Raw genomic sequence first — 18,318 nt, 5'->3', positions numbered from 1 at the left:
CTGCCATTTGCTAGCCTGGAGTGTTTGGATGAATTACCCAGTGTTTCAGAGGATTGGACTTGTCTTTAATATCTAATTCCAGGACTGTTGTGCTAAATGATGTCTATTATTAGAACACAGTGAGGAGCTCAGGAATAAGTTAAGGCTGCAGATGGACCCACAGATGGAGTGGAAGTCCACCAAGTTAGCGAGATGTGTGTGAAGACCACTGTCTTGTCAGTAAATAGAAAACGACTTTCACAAGTGCCAACATAAGGAACAAGTTCCAGAATTACAAGGGGGAAAGCCCAGAAAGACAGTCTTCCTGAAACAGTGGAGAGCTCTGAAGTTTCATCATTAATGGATATGGGAAATGGAGTCTTGCTGTTTAGAAGATGAATGCGTGGAAGCCATCTTTGGCTGTGTGACTTTCTAAAATAGACCTCTCAGAAAAGTGGTTCCTGCAGCTCCTGGTATTGCCGCTCATGTGGTCCAAGCAAGTAGCAATGTGTAGCCAGTCATCCAAGTTTCCTGTCTCTCCATGTCCCTCTCCCTGTTGTTCTCATCCTCCTATGGTCCTCCAAGGTGCTCAATCTCACTGTCCCTGCACCCTCTATGTGCTTGTCCCTTCATGTCCACCAAATCTCCATGTGCTCCTCATGTCCCTGCTCCTTATGTCCCTGTTCTTCATCCCTTCATGTCTCAACCCTCCCTGCTGCTCATTCCTCCATACCATTCATTTGTCCATGTTGGTCATCCTCCTGCCTCACTGGCACTCCTCCATGTTCCTCACTCCTCCTTATAGTCAACCCAGTGCACAGTCTCCATGGTCATAGCTTCCTTCCCTACTTTCACATGTCCACTGACAGTTGATGAACAGCAGTTATGTGACCAGATATTGCCTACTGCCCTCAGTAAGCCAGACAGTAATGCTGCCCCTGTTCCCAATGAGGGAAGGCAAAGATACAGAAAGGACTGCACTAAGACCTACTTTAGTTAGGCAAAAGAACACATTGTTACATGTGTTTGATCCAAAGCTTTGTGAAGCCAGATGGGTGTCTCTGAATACCTAGGAACAGAAAGAAATAATGTGACCTGCTTTTCTTGTTGCCAGGACAGAGTACCAGATGCAACAACTTAAGGAACAACCTGATGGTAAATACTGCCCATCATGGTAGGGAGCTGGTTACATTGTATACACAGGAAGTAAAGACCAGTCAGGTGCCCTGCTCTCTTTCTATTTTTATTAGGGTGGGGATACCAGCCCTGGATGGTGCCATCCACATTTGGGGTGAATCTTCATTATTAGTCACAGTTAAATTATTTTTTAAATTTATGTATGTGGATTTATGTATGTGATAACCTCTCTCTCCCTCTCTCTCTCTCTCTCTCTCTCTCTCTCTCTCTCTCTCTCTCTCTCTCTGTGTGTGTGTGTGTGTGTGTGTGTATGTGTAAATACTTGCAGTGGCTGGTGAGATGGCTCAGTGGTTAAGAACAACAGTTCCAGGAGATCTGATGCCCTCTGAGGGCACCAGACATGCATATGGTGCACAGATAGATACACATGTAGGCAGACACCCATAGACCTAAACACAAAAGACTCACAGCTCAACCTCTTATTTACTTAACACCCAGATATGATACTCTGAGTTGTAGCATTCCAGCCTTGTCTTCTGAAGCCTCTTGTTCACCTCTGCAAAATAGAGTTTATTCCTCTCCAAAAGCCCCACCACTTTCTAATAGTCTCAATGCCTTTCAGAAGTTTAAAGTGTGACGTTTCTTCTGAGAACCCAGTTTCAACTAGAAGCCCCTGTAAGATCAAAGCCACAAACTTCCAACACATAACAACAGAGAACAAACATTTCTGTTCCCCAAAGGGAGGACTGAGATGACAGCAAGAAAAGAGCAAATCGAAGTAAAACCGAAACCCAACCGAGACAACACCGCAGTACAGTCCCGTACAGTCCCGTGCCGGGCATCTTTGGCTGGCGATGGGATAACCTGAGCACCAACAGCCTTGGTTTTAGATCAACGGCTCCAGCCTATGGCAAACACAGTGCCTCCTGGGTTGCCCCTCTTTGTGCCTTCAGCCTTCCTTTGTGAATATCCCTCTGTTCTGGTATTTTTCAATAGTACATCTTAGACTTCCAGTTTCATGCAGTGACCCTTGGAGGCTTCCTTCCGTGGAGTCTGAACCCGTCATAGTCTGAGGAACCTTGTTTTCAGCCTCATGGCCCTTTCGTTCTTGCGCCTCTCCTGGCTGCACATGTGGATGACAATGCTAGCCTGTACTGTGGTTCTGCTCCGGGGACCTCAGTTCCATCATCCTCTTGCATGGATCATGTCCTAGGTAGTTGTTTTGAGCAGAGAAGCCCTCAGCCAGTGTTCCCAGTGCGGGCTTTCTTTCCTGGTGAATTTACATTTTCACTAAATAGAGATGTGCATGGGTTGAGGTCTTCTCAGGGTACATTTTCTGTTACCCCAATACAGAGCACCAGGTTTCTCTTTAATGGTGCTAATCCAACGCTTCCTCAGCTACCTTGTCAATAACTTTAAACTCTATTCGTTTATTCTTCATCTTTCTGTTCTGTCTGTCTGTCTGTCTGTCTGTCTCCCTCTCCTACCTCTCCTTCTCCCTTTCCATCTCCCCCTCCACTCATCCATCCGCTCCCCCCCCTCAGTGAGCTACAAAGATGAAACAGAGAGGGCGATAACCATGCAACAGCCCGAGTGCTGCCCTATCTTGAGATTCCCTTGTCAATCAAGGTAATTCATAGCTCAGCCTCACAATTTCGTGACCTGGGCAGATGGTAGCTGGGTTCTTCAGCTGACTGACACATGAACAGCCCAGTTCTTGACAGGAGTCCTGGCTGGTACCACTGTCCACATTGGTCTCATCATTCTGGTCTTCCAGACTCCAGCCAGAATGTCCCAGCCAGGAAGCATCCATCCACTTTCTCCTTTCATGGACACCCTTGAAGGGTTTCCAACATAATTCTAAATCCAGTCAAAGTGATGTCAAGAATTAATTATCACAGGCAGCATTTTCAAAAGACCTACTACATGCCAAGATGGTCCTACTATGTGAACTGAGGTTGGAAACAGATGACCACAGGACATAAAGATGGCTTTTGGCAGGAGAGGAGAGCTTTGATGACACCGGGACCTTGGACTTCCAGCCACCAGAACTGTGAGGTTGACGGGCTCTGCTGTCTAAGCTGAGGGTTTCTGGGAGCTGGTGATGTAGTGACGTGGATGGGGGTTGGCTCTGGTCTCCCTTCACCGTGGCTGTCACGTTCTCAGTGGAGTCATTCAACCTGCTTCAGGTTGTAGCTTCTATATCTCCCACTGAGGTGGCCATAGGCACCTCCCTGCAGAAATGTGCAGGGTTCTGTGAGGTCGGCCGGCAGAGTTGGGGTAGCCCCATTGCCTTGAGACAGAGAGGGCTTGTAGAGGAACACTCCCTCCACAAGCTGAGAACAGAACTCTGGGGTCAGAGTGAGGAGTCCCTAGGGTTTCTCCTAGATGCACAGTGTGGGAAGGACTCGTGATTTGAGCTCCCCAGGGTTTCAACACTTTCACTTTGTTGCACATCTACTGAACCATCTCATACAAGCACACAGAGGCCAGTCAGGCAGGACCACACTATCTGTGAGGTCCTCCTGGAAGGGCCTTTGCCACACGTGGGATGTGACTCATCCCTGCACAGTGACACAAGATCTGCAGTTGGTGAAACACACACTTCTTGGGAGCTTAAGCTTGAAGTGGGTCGGCGTCTATGAAAACAAACCTTTAAGGTCTGCAGGGACGACTCAGTGGGCAAGGCACCTGCCTACGTACATAAGGACCTGAATTTGATCCCACTATCAGTGTAAGCTATCAGGCATGGTGGTGTGATCCTGTAATCCAAGTACTGGGAGGCAGAGACTGGAAGATCCCTGGAGCTTGCCAGCTAGCAAGTTTAGGTTAACTGATGTGCTCCAGGCCAATAGGGAACCTTGTTTCAAAAGAGGTGACCACCATCCCTCAGGGTCACGCCTGAAGTTGCCCATTGTGTTCTACATGCATATGTATGTGTGTGTGAGCACATCAACATAAATACAAATGTGTACCCCATCTCTGTCTCTCTCTGTCTCTCTCTGTCTCTGTCTCTCTCTCTCTCTCTCTCTCTCTCTCTCTCACACACACACACACACACATACACACACACACACAGAGACAAATCAGACTTTCATGATTTTCAGAGAACAGTAATCTTATTGGTGTGCAGATTGTATGACTTTGGAGGACTCAAGCTTGCTTGGGGGACAGAAAGGTAGAGGTGACATCTTTGACTGATGCCATGATATTCAGTGGGGACCCACAGGTGTGTCTTCTGACCCCTGGGAGGCTTAGGATCACTAGAATAGTTCCAGAAAAGCACAGGAAGAACACACAGCCAGAACTACCCGACTTAACCCTGAGACTTAACCTGCAATGAGCATCTGTGAAAGAACTGAAAGGTCCAGCAATCTCGCAGCCAGAAAGAGGGGTACCTTCTGCGGTGGCTCTCAGAAAGGAGGCCATGGTCTCTACCACCCAGGTTCAGAACGGCAAGTGTGATGGACACATTTGTTCCAGAAGCAGTGGCTAGGCCAAGAGCGGTGCTGCAAGCCTTTCATCCAAACCCTTGGGAGGCAGAGGGAGGAGGATCTCTGTGAGTTCAGTGTGTAGTCTGGTCTACACAGCATGTGCCTCACCAGCCACAGTTACATGGGGAGATCCTGTCTCAAGAGAACAGAACAACCAGAGAAGCAGTGGTCTTTGCTGAAGCCCAGGAGGTGGTGTCTTTCTGGACACAGAGCAGGGGCAGAACAGGAGAAGAGCGCTGCGGAAGGTGTGCTCAGGAGCTGTGACTCAGAACTTACTGCTGTCTAATGCCATCAGGGTCTAAAGTCTACGGAAATGAACTGGGGCTCTTCCCTCCGGGACACCAGACTATGGATGGACGAGGCTGCTTCTCAATCGAGAAAATGGTCCCACTAGCCACCCTCCCTCCATTTCCACTGGAAGAACAGCATTTTCACAAATGTGCATTTTTATCACCCTTCTCTGCTAGTTGTGGCAGAGATGCCTGTGGTGAGGGTCCATCCCCCAAGGTGGGTCTTGATGCCCTGAGCTGCTTCATCTTCAGTGTGCAAGCTAGCCTGTGATGATGTGACCTCTTCCACAACTTTAAAGCATTCAGTGACCTGACATTATAGTGCTCACATCCAGAAAGCTAAGATGGCTTTCTTCAAACTCTCAAGCTGGCAGTAGCTGACTGTCTTCACCTCCTATGCCTGGCTTCCTTGGCTGCCTCATAGTGGGTCACAAGTTGTCCAGTATGGCCTCCCAGGCTCAGCCTGGTGTGAGCCCTTCCCATCTATAGTCTACTTGCATTTGTCTCATGAAGACCTAGGTCATACCCTCTTGTATAGGAGACTGTTCTCTTGCTCCCTGAGCCGGATGACAAGGACCAAGCACCAGGTACTCAGCCACCAGACAGTGGGTAAGTTCTCTGTCCTGAGCTGCTGCTAATGATCACGTGTAGTCTGATGTCATATGTGGTCTTGACTGAGGCTCCATTAGGATTAGTCTGGCTCCTGATGAAAGGCCACCATTAGCTGTAATCTTTGCAAGCCTAACCCTATAGAGTCAGCAAGGATAAGGTGATGGGGGATGGAGGCAGGAAGGTAAAGAGGAAGAACATATGGGAATGGGAGGAATTACGGAACATGCTGCTCCCGGTAGCTCTGTGTGGGGGGCTGTCCAGGCACATCTCTTAGGCAGGGTAATGTTGGAGGGGAGTAAGGTGAGCTTCTTATGGGCCTACATAGCTCTCAGACAGGCTCCTGTGTGGAAGCCTCCCGTGTGGAAGCCTCACGGTCACATGGTAAGGGAGGTAGTCACTGTGACCACTGCTTTACTGGGGCATGCATGTAGGGAAGAGAAGTAGGGCTGTGAGCCATGATGGTGGTCTGGTTAAGACAGAGTAAAAGAAATGGCTGATGCATGTGATGGGGGATATCAAGGACCTTTGACATCAAGGCTAGACCTGAACTAGGCCACCTCCTTGGAGTTCATACCGTGAATTCTGGATATCCATCTTCCAAAATCGGAGACCATGACTGCCACAACGTTCACAACGGTGGCTAAGCAGTGGGAATGTGCTCCAGATGGTGGAAACTATAGGTTTGGACACTATGAGCCTAGGAGTGGCTGCAGCAGGAACTTGTCACACTGACCCTCTGTTGGTGATGTCTAGGCCCCAGTACTGGGAGAGAAAAAGCATTGCCGTGTAAGTCACTTGTTAGCTAGACTTTACCAGTCTGAGTGAGCCAATGAGGCCAGACGAAATTGGCAACGTGACGTCATCAGGTCATGATGTAATAACAGAGTTGCAGCCCTGTATAAAAAAACCCTTACTTTCAAATGTGGGCTAATATATTTTTATACTTTAATATTTTAAAATAGAATCATCATTTGGCCCAGAACTATGGTAAGTGGGAGTGGCTGAGTCCAGAGATAGTTTGTGGGTTAATGCCAAGTGATTTCAACAGGGGGCTTTAAGAACGGTATTGGGCAGTTTGAGGGTATCAAGCCAAGCATGGTAAGGAGGGTCCCTGGGAAATAACATGCAAGTTGTAATGGGTCAGTTCTGCAAGCAGGTATGTAAGGGTAAAGGCCGGCTTCTACCCTGGGCAGGTTATCCAGACATCTTAGTGCAAGTTCCTCCACCTGCAGTGGAGACGGTGCATGGCCGGCTTTGTTTGTGTGCTGGTTGTGAGTCTTAGACAAGCTAGACGACAGGCACAGGCCCATCATCCAGACCTCTCCCAGAGAACGCCTGGTGGGTCCCAACCAGCACAGAGGGCTTCCGTGTTGACTTTCAGGGGACCCTCTAGGACAGCAGGTGAGGTTGGTTCTCAATACTACGCAAGTATGAGACAGGAGACAGCTCTGTTCTAGACCTTGACACACACCTGTGTTTCCAGCTCTTTGTTCTCTGTGGTTTTGTGCCAAGTAAGTATTGTTGCTTATGGCTTCAGAATCAATCAATTAATATCTGTCTCTGTCTCTATCTCTCTCTCATCATAATTCATATACAAAATTTTCTTTCCATTTATTTATAATAGTATGCCAAAACAGCATTACATTCCTACTGGCAGTTTAAAAATCAGACCAACAAAGTATTGCATAATTTCCTTGTAACTATGCGCAAAACTGCCTATGGATTCTTTAAAGTTCCAAGAGAATTCAACCAGATATAGTCACACGCTGGCCTGGTGCCTAGGGAGTGTGGGCTGCAGCTTCTTTGCCAGTTTGATGGCATTGGAGACTCTGGGCTGTGGGGACCCTGGACTTCCTCCCTGTGATTCTCCTACGTCCCTTGCCACCACGCTGGCCCGGTGCTGGACTGCCTTGTCAGGGTTTTGACCGAACCACACCAGCAATGAGGCCGTGGGTAGAAAGGGTGTGTGGGTTCGAGGGCAGAGGAGTGAGCCAAGCTTGCAAAAGCATGGGGTCACATGGCAAGCGTAGGGACTTCTGGGAAGAATGACAGGCAAGAGCGTGGACTACTGTGCTAGAACATGGGCAATCTGGAGGTTGGGGGCCTGAAGGCCTGGATGAACACGGGAAGGAGACAACGTAACACATCCAGAGTAAAGAACAGCTCTGTTTTGTGCCTACCCGACAAAGGACACCGCAACAGGAAGTACAGAGGGCTGGGGAACCGAATCCTCATCTTGCCACTCTAGCTCCTGCGGTGGTCTGTCAGCATGCACGCTTATAAACAGGGCAAGAAGGGAAGAACCCTCTTTAGCATAATTTGACTTTGTGGCAGGGCCGATTCCTCTAGAGAAACAGCAGAGCAGGATGGACGGGGGAGGTTACCCCAGTCTGGGACAGAGGTCAGCGAGCCACAGCTGGATGGCACTGCTTGGGAGGGAAGAGCAGAAATTAGAAGAGTCCCAAGAGGCTGAAGAGTGAAAAGGTTTGTCTCTAATGCTTGAGGCTGGGGTTCTTGTAGTCGGAGAAACTGAGTCCCCTGATGACCCTGGCCTCCTAGAGATGCACTCTTTTCACACACACGTGATAGCTGTGAGCTGGCTGGCAGAGTCCTATTGGTTGGCACCAGGAGTTGGTACCAATCATATTCCTGGACTGCCTGGAGGCACTTTTCTCTTTGCCTTATTCTAGTGTGGACAGAACATTTGTCTGTCAAGGAGGCCCAAGGGCCCTAGTCCCCTTCTTGGCTACCATTGTGGTGCCAACTGCTTGCCTGGGCCAGGCTCTTAGGGGAGGAGGTGTTCTGAGGAACAGACTTCAAGTGCAAGCACAGACAGATGCCTTTATCCCATTTCCCTCCATCTGTCACCTCCGGCCCAGTCCCCTGGCCTCCATTTACCCTATCTAGTCCAGCTCCGCCACAGGGACAGTGGCTTGTTGCTCAGCCATCCCAGCGCCTGTCAACAGTCTCTGACATGGCTAGTGTTTGACAAAGCCGGGCTGTTGGTGGGATGCGCCTTATTTTGCTTTTTTTCTAAATATAAAACCTGTAAGTTACAAGTTTCTAATCATAGTTGTCTAAGGGGAGCATGTTTGGACTCCCCGGAAACTACCAGCCTCCCTCTGGCAAATGTTGACATGTAGGTGGGTAACCTGGATTCTGAAGGCTTAGCAGTCTGCATGACTTTAGCACATAGCATGAAACTCGGGCCAAATTCCTGCATTTATTCTAAGGAGAAGCTGAGAGTCCTTCGATGTCCCCAGCCTGCAGGCTGAAAAGCCCCAGGTGTGTGTGTGTTGGGGGGAGGTCAACAACAGGGTGCTTTCTGCCATCTCAGCACAGATCTTAATTCTGTGTGTGTTCATTTTATTCTGTCCTGAGACCAGCATGGCTTCAGCAGGCTCTCAGAACAGGTATAGGGAAATGTGTTTTATTACTTCTATTATATGAACGGATACCTCTTGTCTTGAGGTAGAAGAGTAGTTGTTATTCCCAAGTATCCATCATCTCTGAACGAACCAATGTTTATCAAGTGCCTATTTATTATGGGAAGATTTTGACTACCAAGGCTTTCCTTCAGCTGGCTCACATGTCAAAGTTCAGACTTCCCCTAGGTCATGTGGCTGCCCATGGCCAGTGATGTGGAAGAGAGCCAGGTACTATACAGATATACACACCCGGTCCCTATACCAGGGGTTCCGTGTTTTGCATGCCCCCCTAGTATATCTTTACTATGCTATAGGAAACTTAGTCATTCTGTATTGGAGTGGTTTCTGGACAACAGTGACACTCAGGTGGAGTGAAGCCATCTATGTTTGTGGTAATATTGTACCAGTAACACTGGTGACCACTGTTAAAGCTGAGCTGGAATATAAAACTCTGGGTTAATGACCATGCCCATCCCCACAACCCCGTATGTTCTCAGACCATAGGATCCCATAGGTTTCCTACGCTAGAGCAAACAGTCACAGGGGTGGTCCCCAAGAGGGTTCCTGTGCTCCCAGCAGGCATCTCTGGGATCTGCCATTGGATCCAGAGGGAGACTGGGTTTGTAGATAGGGTGCTTGTAGGGGTCAACAAGTCTGGGGGCTCAGGCTTGCATACAGAGATAGAGTTGACCTCGGGGCTCTGCAGACTGTGATGGTGGGCAGAGTAAACCACAGTCAGGTTTCCCCACCTCCTCTCTCCCTGATAGGTCACCTAGGGTAGGTACATACAGGTCAGCACAGCCAGGGAACGGTTCTTGGGTGCATTCTCCTCTCTCTGGGCCACAAGTGAGCTGTTGGGCTCTGCTTGATAGGCGCACAGTGCCTCCCACTCCTTCTCCAGCCGGTTCTTGTTCTTCAGATGGTCTTCCATGTAGGCCTGAAAGGGACACACAGAGTCAGAAGTGTGGGATCTAGGACTGGCCCAGGTCAGTATGGAGTATGTCAGTTATCCCCGCACTGAACTTCAGCACTGAGCCAGGTGTGAAGTGTGCTTGACCAAGGGCGATCTTCTAGAGAAGACAGGTAACTCCCAGACAGGCAAAATGGACAAAGAAAATATGTCCAACTGGGTATGGGGTCTGCTCCTGGGGTGTCATATTTACCTGGGGAGGGGAAGAACAGACACAGGAGCCCGGGGGCTGGGTCAGCATAGTGGCTGTGTTGAGGAGCAAGGAGAGCTGATGCAGGAGGAACAGGATTAGGGGGACATCCACATGGAACCATGGGAGCTTATGAGCATGAGGAGTAGGGGTGCATGCTTGAAACTCTCTCCTAGAACAGCACCCCTCAAGGATACAAAGAGACAAATGGTGTTACAGGAAAACAGTGGTGCATAGCTACTGAGAATCCCAGGGGATACATCCCTGCTACTGACAGTTTGTATGGCAAGTCCCTCTGTACCCATTCAGGGTCCTGCTGGACAGCCTCTGTATAGAGACTGAACCAGAACCATATCAGAAGAACTCTCCACTTTCCAAGGAGCTCAGGGGGAGCAATATAGGGGTGGAGTCACTCACTGCACACAGATTTCTAGTTAATGAGGAGCTATAGTACTCTCAGATGGTGCTGCCAACCCATCACACACACACATACTCTCTCTCTCACATACTCACACACAAACACACTCACACTCACTCACTCACACACTCACACATACTCTCTCATACACACACACACACACACACACACACACACACACACACACACACGGAAGACACATGCACTGTCAGCATATGTGAAAACATGTGGAAACATGGTTGTCAGACAATCATCTTGGGCAGAGTGTCCTCATGGATCAGTTTAGAGCCAGGGAACTCAGTGGGCCTGCCTCTGCCTCTCTTTCCCCTGGGGCTCTACACAGAAATGATTTTTTCTTAGAGTTGGAACTTCGCTTAACCATTGATGCCCAGAGCTACTAGGATCTGTGCTGAAATTTGAACGTGTGCAGCATTAATCAAACACAAATCAGGGGAAGCAGGGTTAGACCAGGGGGTTAGTTTTCCAAGGACTTGCCAGTGAGCATACATTACCACTGGTGACCAAGGACATAAAGGGCTCTGACCATCTCCTGACATGAAGACGCTGTGTGGCTTGCACAGCTTCCCAACCCACTCACTCTGGAAATGGGATACTTCCGTGAAAAGATGCTTGGAGAACAAATCCCAACTGCCTGTGATTTCTGCAGGATGTAGTAGTGGTCCAGTCCTCCGGAGTGCTGTCCACTGCAGCTCAGTGGTCCCGTCCCCCAGAGTGCACTGCAGTTCATCTTTTCTTTCCTTTTCTCACTAGGTAAATGCTCTACCACTGAGCTATATCTCTAGCCCAGTTTGCGGGGTTTTAATCTGCTAAATTCCACACACAGACATAGGTTTTCAAGCATGTCTACAGAAGAAAAAAGATGTGAACACACTTGTATGCCTGCAGGCACATAGCCTCTTAGCACAAAGTAGCCAGCTCCCAATAGCCACCCACGGGTCCACATCCTTCCTCTTACTTCTACCCATTGCTCTTCCACACCTTCCATGCACTGACACCCACGTGTCGAAAGAGCCAGGGCACTCTTCTCAGTCATCTTACTCCTAACACCTACTCTACATGACAGGTAGGTAGAAAGCAGAGGCAGGAACTTCTCTTCTTGATTACTCGGGATGGAGGAAGCTCACCCAACTGCAACTATTCCCTGAAGCTTTGACAGTCACATACCAGGGTCCCCCTAGAGGTTAGCTGTGCCCTGCTGTGCCACCTTCCCATGGCCAAATGCCCTGGAAGCCAGTGAGCACCAAGAAGAAACTCTTAAGAGTATTGGAGATCCTCTGGGCAGACTTGTAAGGTGCAGGACCTAGTGGTGGTGGGATATTGAGGCAGCTTGCTTAGAAGGCCCCCATTGGCTGCACCTTGAGTTTCAACAGACTACTCTATCAATCTGTCTACTTTCTCTACACAATTCTGGCCCTCTGCCCCCCCTCCACCCCAGCATGGAGTCAGAAGCCATGAAATGTGAAACTGGGCAAAACTGAAAACTCCATCTAGAGTAGTGGTTCTCAATCTGCGGGTTATGACGTCTCTGGGAGTCACATATCAGATATTTATGTTATAATTCATATCAATAGCAAAATTACATGAACTAGCAATGAAATGATTTTACGGTTGGGGGGTCACCACAACACGAGGACCTATATTAAAGGGCCATAGCATTGGGAAGGCTAAGAATGGCTGATCTAGAGATCAGCTCAGGAACTGATCGAGAGAACCACAACCACCTTCCTTAGAGATGACGGTCTGAGGATATGGGTCAGTTGTTAAAGAGCTTGTCATGGAAGCATGAAGGGCCTGAGTTTGATTCCAGCATCCGCATAAACAGGACACAGCATTGCGAACCTTTAATCCTAGAATGTGGAGACAGGCAGATCCCGGGGACTTGCTGGCCAGACTTACTCTAGTAAAATTGGCAAGTTCCAGGCTCAGCGAGAGCCAACATCGACCTCCAGAATCCACACTCACAAGTCCACATATGCATATACACCACACATACAATCCATGCATGAGCACATATAGGTGAATGTATACAGATGTGACCAGCCATAGTCACCGAGGAACACCAAAGGTATATTTTCATACACAATTAAAACTTTCTTTCGTTATGTATTATTCATTTTGCATATGGTGTGTGTAAGTATTCCACAGTGCATATGTGGAGGCTGGAGAATGACCTTTGGGAGTCCTCGCCTTCCTCTGTAAGCTCCGGGAATTGAACTCAGGTCATCAGGCTTGCATGGCGAGATCTCTGGAAGTCATCTTGAGGGTCCTTTGAATCAGTTCTTTAAGACAGGATGACATCTTAGCACAGTGTAACACTTCCGGTTGGGGGAGATCTGGCAGGGTCACTGAGTCCAGCCCCAGTGTAGGGACTGAGCAGGAGCCCACTCAGGTGTTCAGACTCAGTCCGACATTGCTTCCTTTGTATCACTAGCAGGTACTGATGGCTCTGGACAGAGCCTGGCCTCTGCTTTCCTTTAGGAAACCGAAACCCATTATGAACAGAGGCTCTTTTGGTGGCAAAACAATGCATCTTGTGACAGGCCCTGGCCAGGTCACCCTGATCCCAGGTACCCAGTGAGCCCTATCCAAATTAACCTCAGCGGCTCTTTAACGCGCACAGTCAGCCTCACCATGGAGTCACAGAAAGTTCAATTGAACTTCTAAGTGTGATGCAGCCTGAGCCCTGGGCATCAGCTTGGGTGGAGGGACAGACGGAAGCAGTAGAGACTTTGATCCTGTCATTTTCCTCCCAAGAATTGAGTCACTTATATGAGTCTGAGGCAGGGAGTGAAGACTCCCTCTCAGCACGTGCTGCTCTCCGGAATGTATCTATGTGATCAACATTGTCTTACTAATGAAGTGATGGCCACACCTCTCTGTGACCTTTCACCTTCACTGTCACCTAGACTTGTAAAGTCACCTAGGAGCTATACCTTTCGGTGTGTCTATGAGAAAGAGAAACTCACTTCATAGCATTAGCCAAGACAAACTCTTCCTTAAGTTGATTTCTTGGTTGCAGGGATTCATAGGGAAGTCTTTCTTCCTCTTCTGTGGTTTGTGATACAAGTCTCTGGGGAGACTTAGCCTTCATAGTGAAATTAAACATTTTAATCGATGAAGATAAAACCGAAAATTATCCTGTCCTGTGGCCGCTCCTACAGGAGGAGCGGTGAGAGCCAGGAGGGTAGATCGGCCAGCTTCTGGTTGCCAGGCCAACGAACTTGCAATTTAACTGAATTTAGACTTATCCTGTCGTGGGTATTTGGCCTCGAGTGTTTTACGATGGCCATTTAAACAACTTGTTTGTTTGTTTGTTTTGTTTTGTTCAAGACCAGTTTTCCCTATGTAGTTGTGTAGCTGGTGTCCTGGGCTGTCCTAGAAGTGCAGGTGTGGGGACTGGGTGGTGACAGAGTCTTTGGGTTTGGTGTGTATACATGCTCACATGTGAGTGTGGGTGGGTTTGGAGGCTCAGGGATGCTCACCCAGCGTCCTCCTTAACCGTGTGTGCCCTGTCGTTTTCGCCTCTCCTCACTGAATGTAGAGCTAGCTCACTGTTGCAGCGAGACTGGCTGGCCAGTGAGTCCAGGCACATTGCCTCTGGCACATGCCACCATGGCTAACTTTTATGTGGCTGCTGGATTCAAACTCGGGTCACTGTGCTTGTGTGACAAGCAATTTACCTACAGAATCATCCTCCTAATCCCAAGATTTTTTTTTTTAATTTGTACCATTGGTTACGTAAATAACACAAAAAAGAAATGGATAGTAACTTAGTAACAACAGCTCAGATCTTAGTAACAGCAACAACTTAGCAACAACAACTCAGATCTTAGTAACCCTAACCTTGATTTCTTTTTTCTTTGAGAAATTTTATGTTTTCACTTAAGGGACACATGTGGGAGATTCTTTTTGACACACTCGGGTTGGCAGCAACTCGAGTAAGGATAATGCTTACTTGAATACAGCACCATGGTACCTTGGCAGTTGGTTTGATACAAAGAAAACGACCAGCTGGTGGGCAGTATGTCCAAAGAACATATCCTGGACCAGAGCATGATTTCCCTGGGAGGAGGTGGGAAGTCTGGAGACGCCATCATAACATTCTGAAGCGCATGCATTTAAAATTTACCAGTGATTGGGTTTTCTCAGACCACAGGTGACTGCAGGTGGCTAACACTTCAGAAATTAGAGTGAATATGATGTATTAGTGGTGTTTTTTGTAAAGTATAATCCATTTTTAAAACCATCAAGTGGCAAGTGTGGGCTAGCCTTGGTTTGTGGATCAACCTCCCCTTCGCTGGCTTGTCGATTTACACCCCACCTGACTGCAGCTCCTACTGTCTGCCCTGTGATTTGTTTCTGTGCATCTGCTGTAACAAATCCATCCTGAGATGGAGGCCCAGCTCGAAAGCAGCTCCGCATTCTCCATACTGACTGAGAGCTGTCATCACCCCCTGCCCATCCCTCCCTTTACTGTCTCTACTGGCTACTTTTATGTCATCAGAGGAGGAAGTCTCAACTGAGGAGAAGCCTCCATAAGATCAGGCCATAAGACATTTTCTTAATTAGTGATTGATAGGGATGATCCAGCTTATTTTGGGTGGTGCCGTCCTTGGTCTGGTAGGCCTGGGTTCTATAAGAGAGCAGGCTAATCAAGCCTCGTGGGACAAGCCAGTAAGCCTCCTCCTCCATGGCTTCTGCATCTGCTTCTGCGTCTGGTTGCCTGCCGTGTCTGAATTCCTGTCCTAACTTCCCTAGAAGATGGGCTATTATTTGAAAGTGTAAGCTGAAATAAACACTTTCCATCCCAAGCTGCTTTGGTCATAATATTCCATCACAGCAAAAGTGACCCTAAGTAGGACACTGTCCTATGATCCTATAACTTGCGATCAGCTCCTACAACCCTCTTATCCTATGATTATAAACCTTTATGTCCTGTGTTCTGAGTTCTGCCATTGTTTCCCCATGACCTATGGGTCAGTAACCTTCTATTATCCCATGACCATCTTGAATTGTCCATCACCCCATGTCCTTCTTTTCCTATGATCTAGGACTTACCCATCTCATGGACACTAGTCGACTTAAAGAAAGCCTGTGCCTGGCACCACCCCCTGCTTGCTTCTCTCCACACTTTCAGCCATCGTTCATCGTGAAACCAACCTTTTCCCAGTGGATACTTCAGTTGCTGTGGAAAGAGTGTTAGTTGGTCGCCTGGGATTCCTGTAAAGTTCTGCTACAGGTTAAAATGTTGCATTGATGATGAGTGCCCGCCAAATCCTCTGAAACATAGGAGAATTTGAGGGGGAAATAAAAGCGACATAAGTTATTCAGAGACTGTCTCACTCTAAAGCTCTGTTCTGCCTCTTCCTTCTCACAATCCAGAAAACATCTGTAAGCCATGGCTCTTGTCCCAGTATTCTGTTGTAACCCCAACTGAAGGTCAGCCCTTTTATCTGGAGACGCAGCGAAGGCCAAACACTTCTACATCTAAAGTCTTTTTCTCTAACACGTTCTCCTCTTTTTAAACACACCACCACCACCCTCTCTTGTTTCCACTCCTGCTCTTCCTCTTCCTAGAGTGTTCCTGCTACTTCCAGGTCCCATGTACGAAAGAACGCCTGCTGGCTCTTTCTGGGTTTGGCTAATTTCGCCTAGCATGACAGTCTCTGGTTTCATCTGATCTCCTGCAAATGACATGATTTTATTTATTCTTTATGGTTGAACAAAAACACTCTATGGGTCTTAACCTCCTTTGTTTTCAAACACCAGGCAGGCATTGTTCCTTCAGGGACCTTTTCACCGTATGCACACAACAGCTATTCTCAACGCTCATGAGGAGAATCTTTCTCTGTGCACACCACAGGCATCTGCTGTGTGCACACCATGAATGTAGGAGCTCATCTGGGAGCTAACATGTCCTGATGCAGTCAGCACTGGGTACTGAACTAAAGTCCCTGGTTTCTGGAGGCATCTTAAATCAATGCGCCCAGTGTACTGAAGTCTGCCTTGGGTGCTCTGCTGGAAGTTCTATACAGAAGCATGAGAAAGCACAGGGTAAGGGGAGAAGCAGATAGGCTGATATGGAGCCAGCCCTGGAGGTATGACCCACCCTGACCTTAAGGAGCTGGTGCTTACAATTTGGAGCTTTTGTCCAAGAAGCTAGTTAGGGAAGCTGGTTTTCATGGTGAACATGCTTTCTAGGGGATGGGAATGCTAGGTGGCACATCTTCATCTTTCAGCTGTGTGCTATGTTCTTGACAGATTTGGAGATCTGAAGGGTGCGTGTCTAAAAAGACTTAGGTCAACATCTTCCTAATTTTGATCTCCACTAAGATTTCAAGACCACTGGTTTCTGGTCAGTCTTTGAGAGAGGACGTCCATCCACCTGCATACTTCCTGGGGATGCACTTGACATGTTTTCCTTACAATTAAGTATCATGTGACTGCAGGCTACAAGCCAACCTTGACATGGAAGCGGGGCATTTTACTAGACAGCAAGGAAGTTTCCATCACTCGCAGTGAAAGGCTGGAGCAGTAGCTAGGAGTCCTTCAGAGGCGTGTGGGTTTTAGGTGCATGCCTAAGCACCCTGTGTGGCAACTGGACAGGGTCTAGGGGATCGGCCTGAGCCCCGGACATTAGAAGTCACAGAAACTGTTGTCACTGGCTCTTTGTCCTCGTGGAAGCAGATACCCAGAAAAGATTTGCTCTTAATATCAAGTAGAATGATGATAATAAACTCCTTCCTTGCAGCACAGACACTCAAAAGGACAGGAGAGCATTTAGAAATAAGCCCATCAGGACCCACCTAGCATTATTTCACCAGTCAAGACACACAAAGAACGTCGACGCCAGCATTAAACTCGGCCTCTGGGATCACATGCTGGGAACAAGTAGAAGCTTCCCCACAAAGCACAGTGACGCTGCAAAATAAAAAGGGCAAGCATCGGCCCACCTCAGGGGATGGCCGTTTTTTAAAAGCTGGGCTTTGGAGTGCTTGATTTGGAGCAATTAGTACTAGAAAAGCTCTGCTTTCCACCCCTCCTGTTTTTACTCCGAGCCCATTGTGGCGCAATGTCCTTTAATTTACCAATGACACAGTCAGACCTTTGGTGGAAGAATACGATCCATTTACATTTCCTACCTCATGACAGACAAGACAGTGAGGTTTGGTTTTTTTTAAAGTCACAAGTGAGAGCAATGCTTTTGAAAACAAGGAGTAAGCTGCTTCCATGCCATTTGGGGAAACTGATGACCTTTCTTTTTTTTAAAAAATAAACACTGTCAGCTGTCTTCATTAATGCTTCAAAGGGAAACATCCCTGTTAAGAGTCTGGATTCCAAAAGTAAGACATTTGAAGTTCAGCAAGAATACACGCAGATATAGCAGAAAGCAGGTGTGGCTACTTGCCTTTGCCTGGTGGACACAACTATAAAGACTTAGGGGGTGACACATGTTTGATGAGGTAAAGCTTGCTGGTGACCTGCAGATGTGCAGATGGCATTTTCTAAATACTGCCTGTTAATAAAATGTGGCAGGCATGATAAATAATCAAAATTAGAAATTCAAAGCAATGGGGAAAGGAGAGAATCACGTGGACAGAGGGGAAGAGAAGTGCTTGGAACGGGAGCCAAGGACAATGGCATCAGGGTACAGATGCCCTCCCTGCCCGCGTTCCTGGGATGCCTGTTCTGCCTGCCATGTGCTGCCTCTGACTTTGACGGGAGATGGGTTGTCTTGTGGAACTCGACTGGAACTTGTCCTGCTGTGGTTCCACCAGC

The 18,318-nt window shown here is 48.0% G+C and overlaps 1 protein-coding gene across 1 annotated transcript in view; it reads right to left on the bottom strand.

Annotated features, from left to right (window-relative positions):
- The window catches only part of PTPRN2 (protein tyrosine phosphatase receptor type N2), a gene marked incomplete at both ends in the record, with an annotated part of 697,231 nt that overhangs the window by 50,239 nt on the left and 628,674 nt on the right, over nucleotides 1–18,318 (bottom strand). The window contains one exon of the mRNA XM_080936716.1: nucleotides 9,730–9,877. Within this exon, the coding sequence (XP_080792842.1) occupies nucleotides 9,730–9,877 (148 nt within the window). The remainder of the gene's footprint in view (nucleotides 1–9,729; nucleotides 9,878–18,318) is intronic.

This window comes from Micromys minutus (assembly GCF_963924665.1).
Source record: "Micromys minutus genome assembly, chromosome: 1".
In the NCBI taxonomy this organism is placed as follows: domain Eukaryota; kingdom Metazoa; phylum Chordata; class Mammalia; order Rodentia; family Muridae; genus Micromys; species Micromys minutus.
Note: the sequence above shows the minus strand (reverse complement) of the source record. Positions and strands in the feature narration are given on the sequence as shown.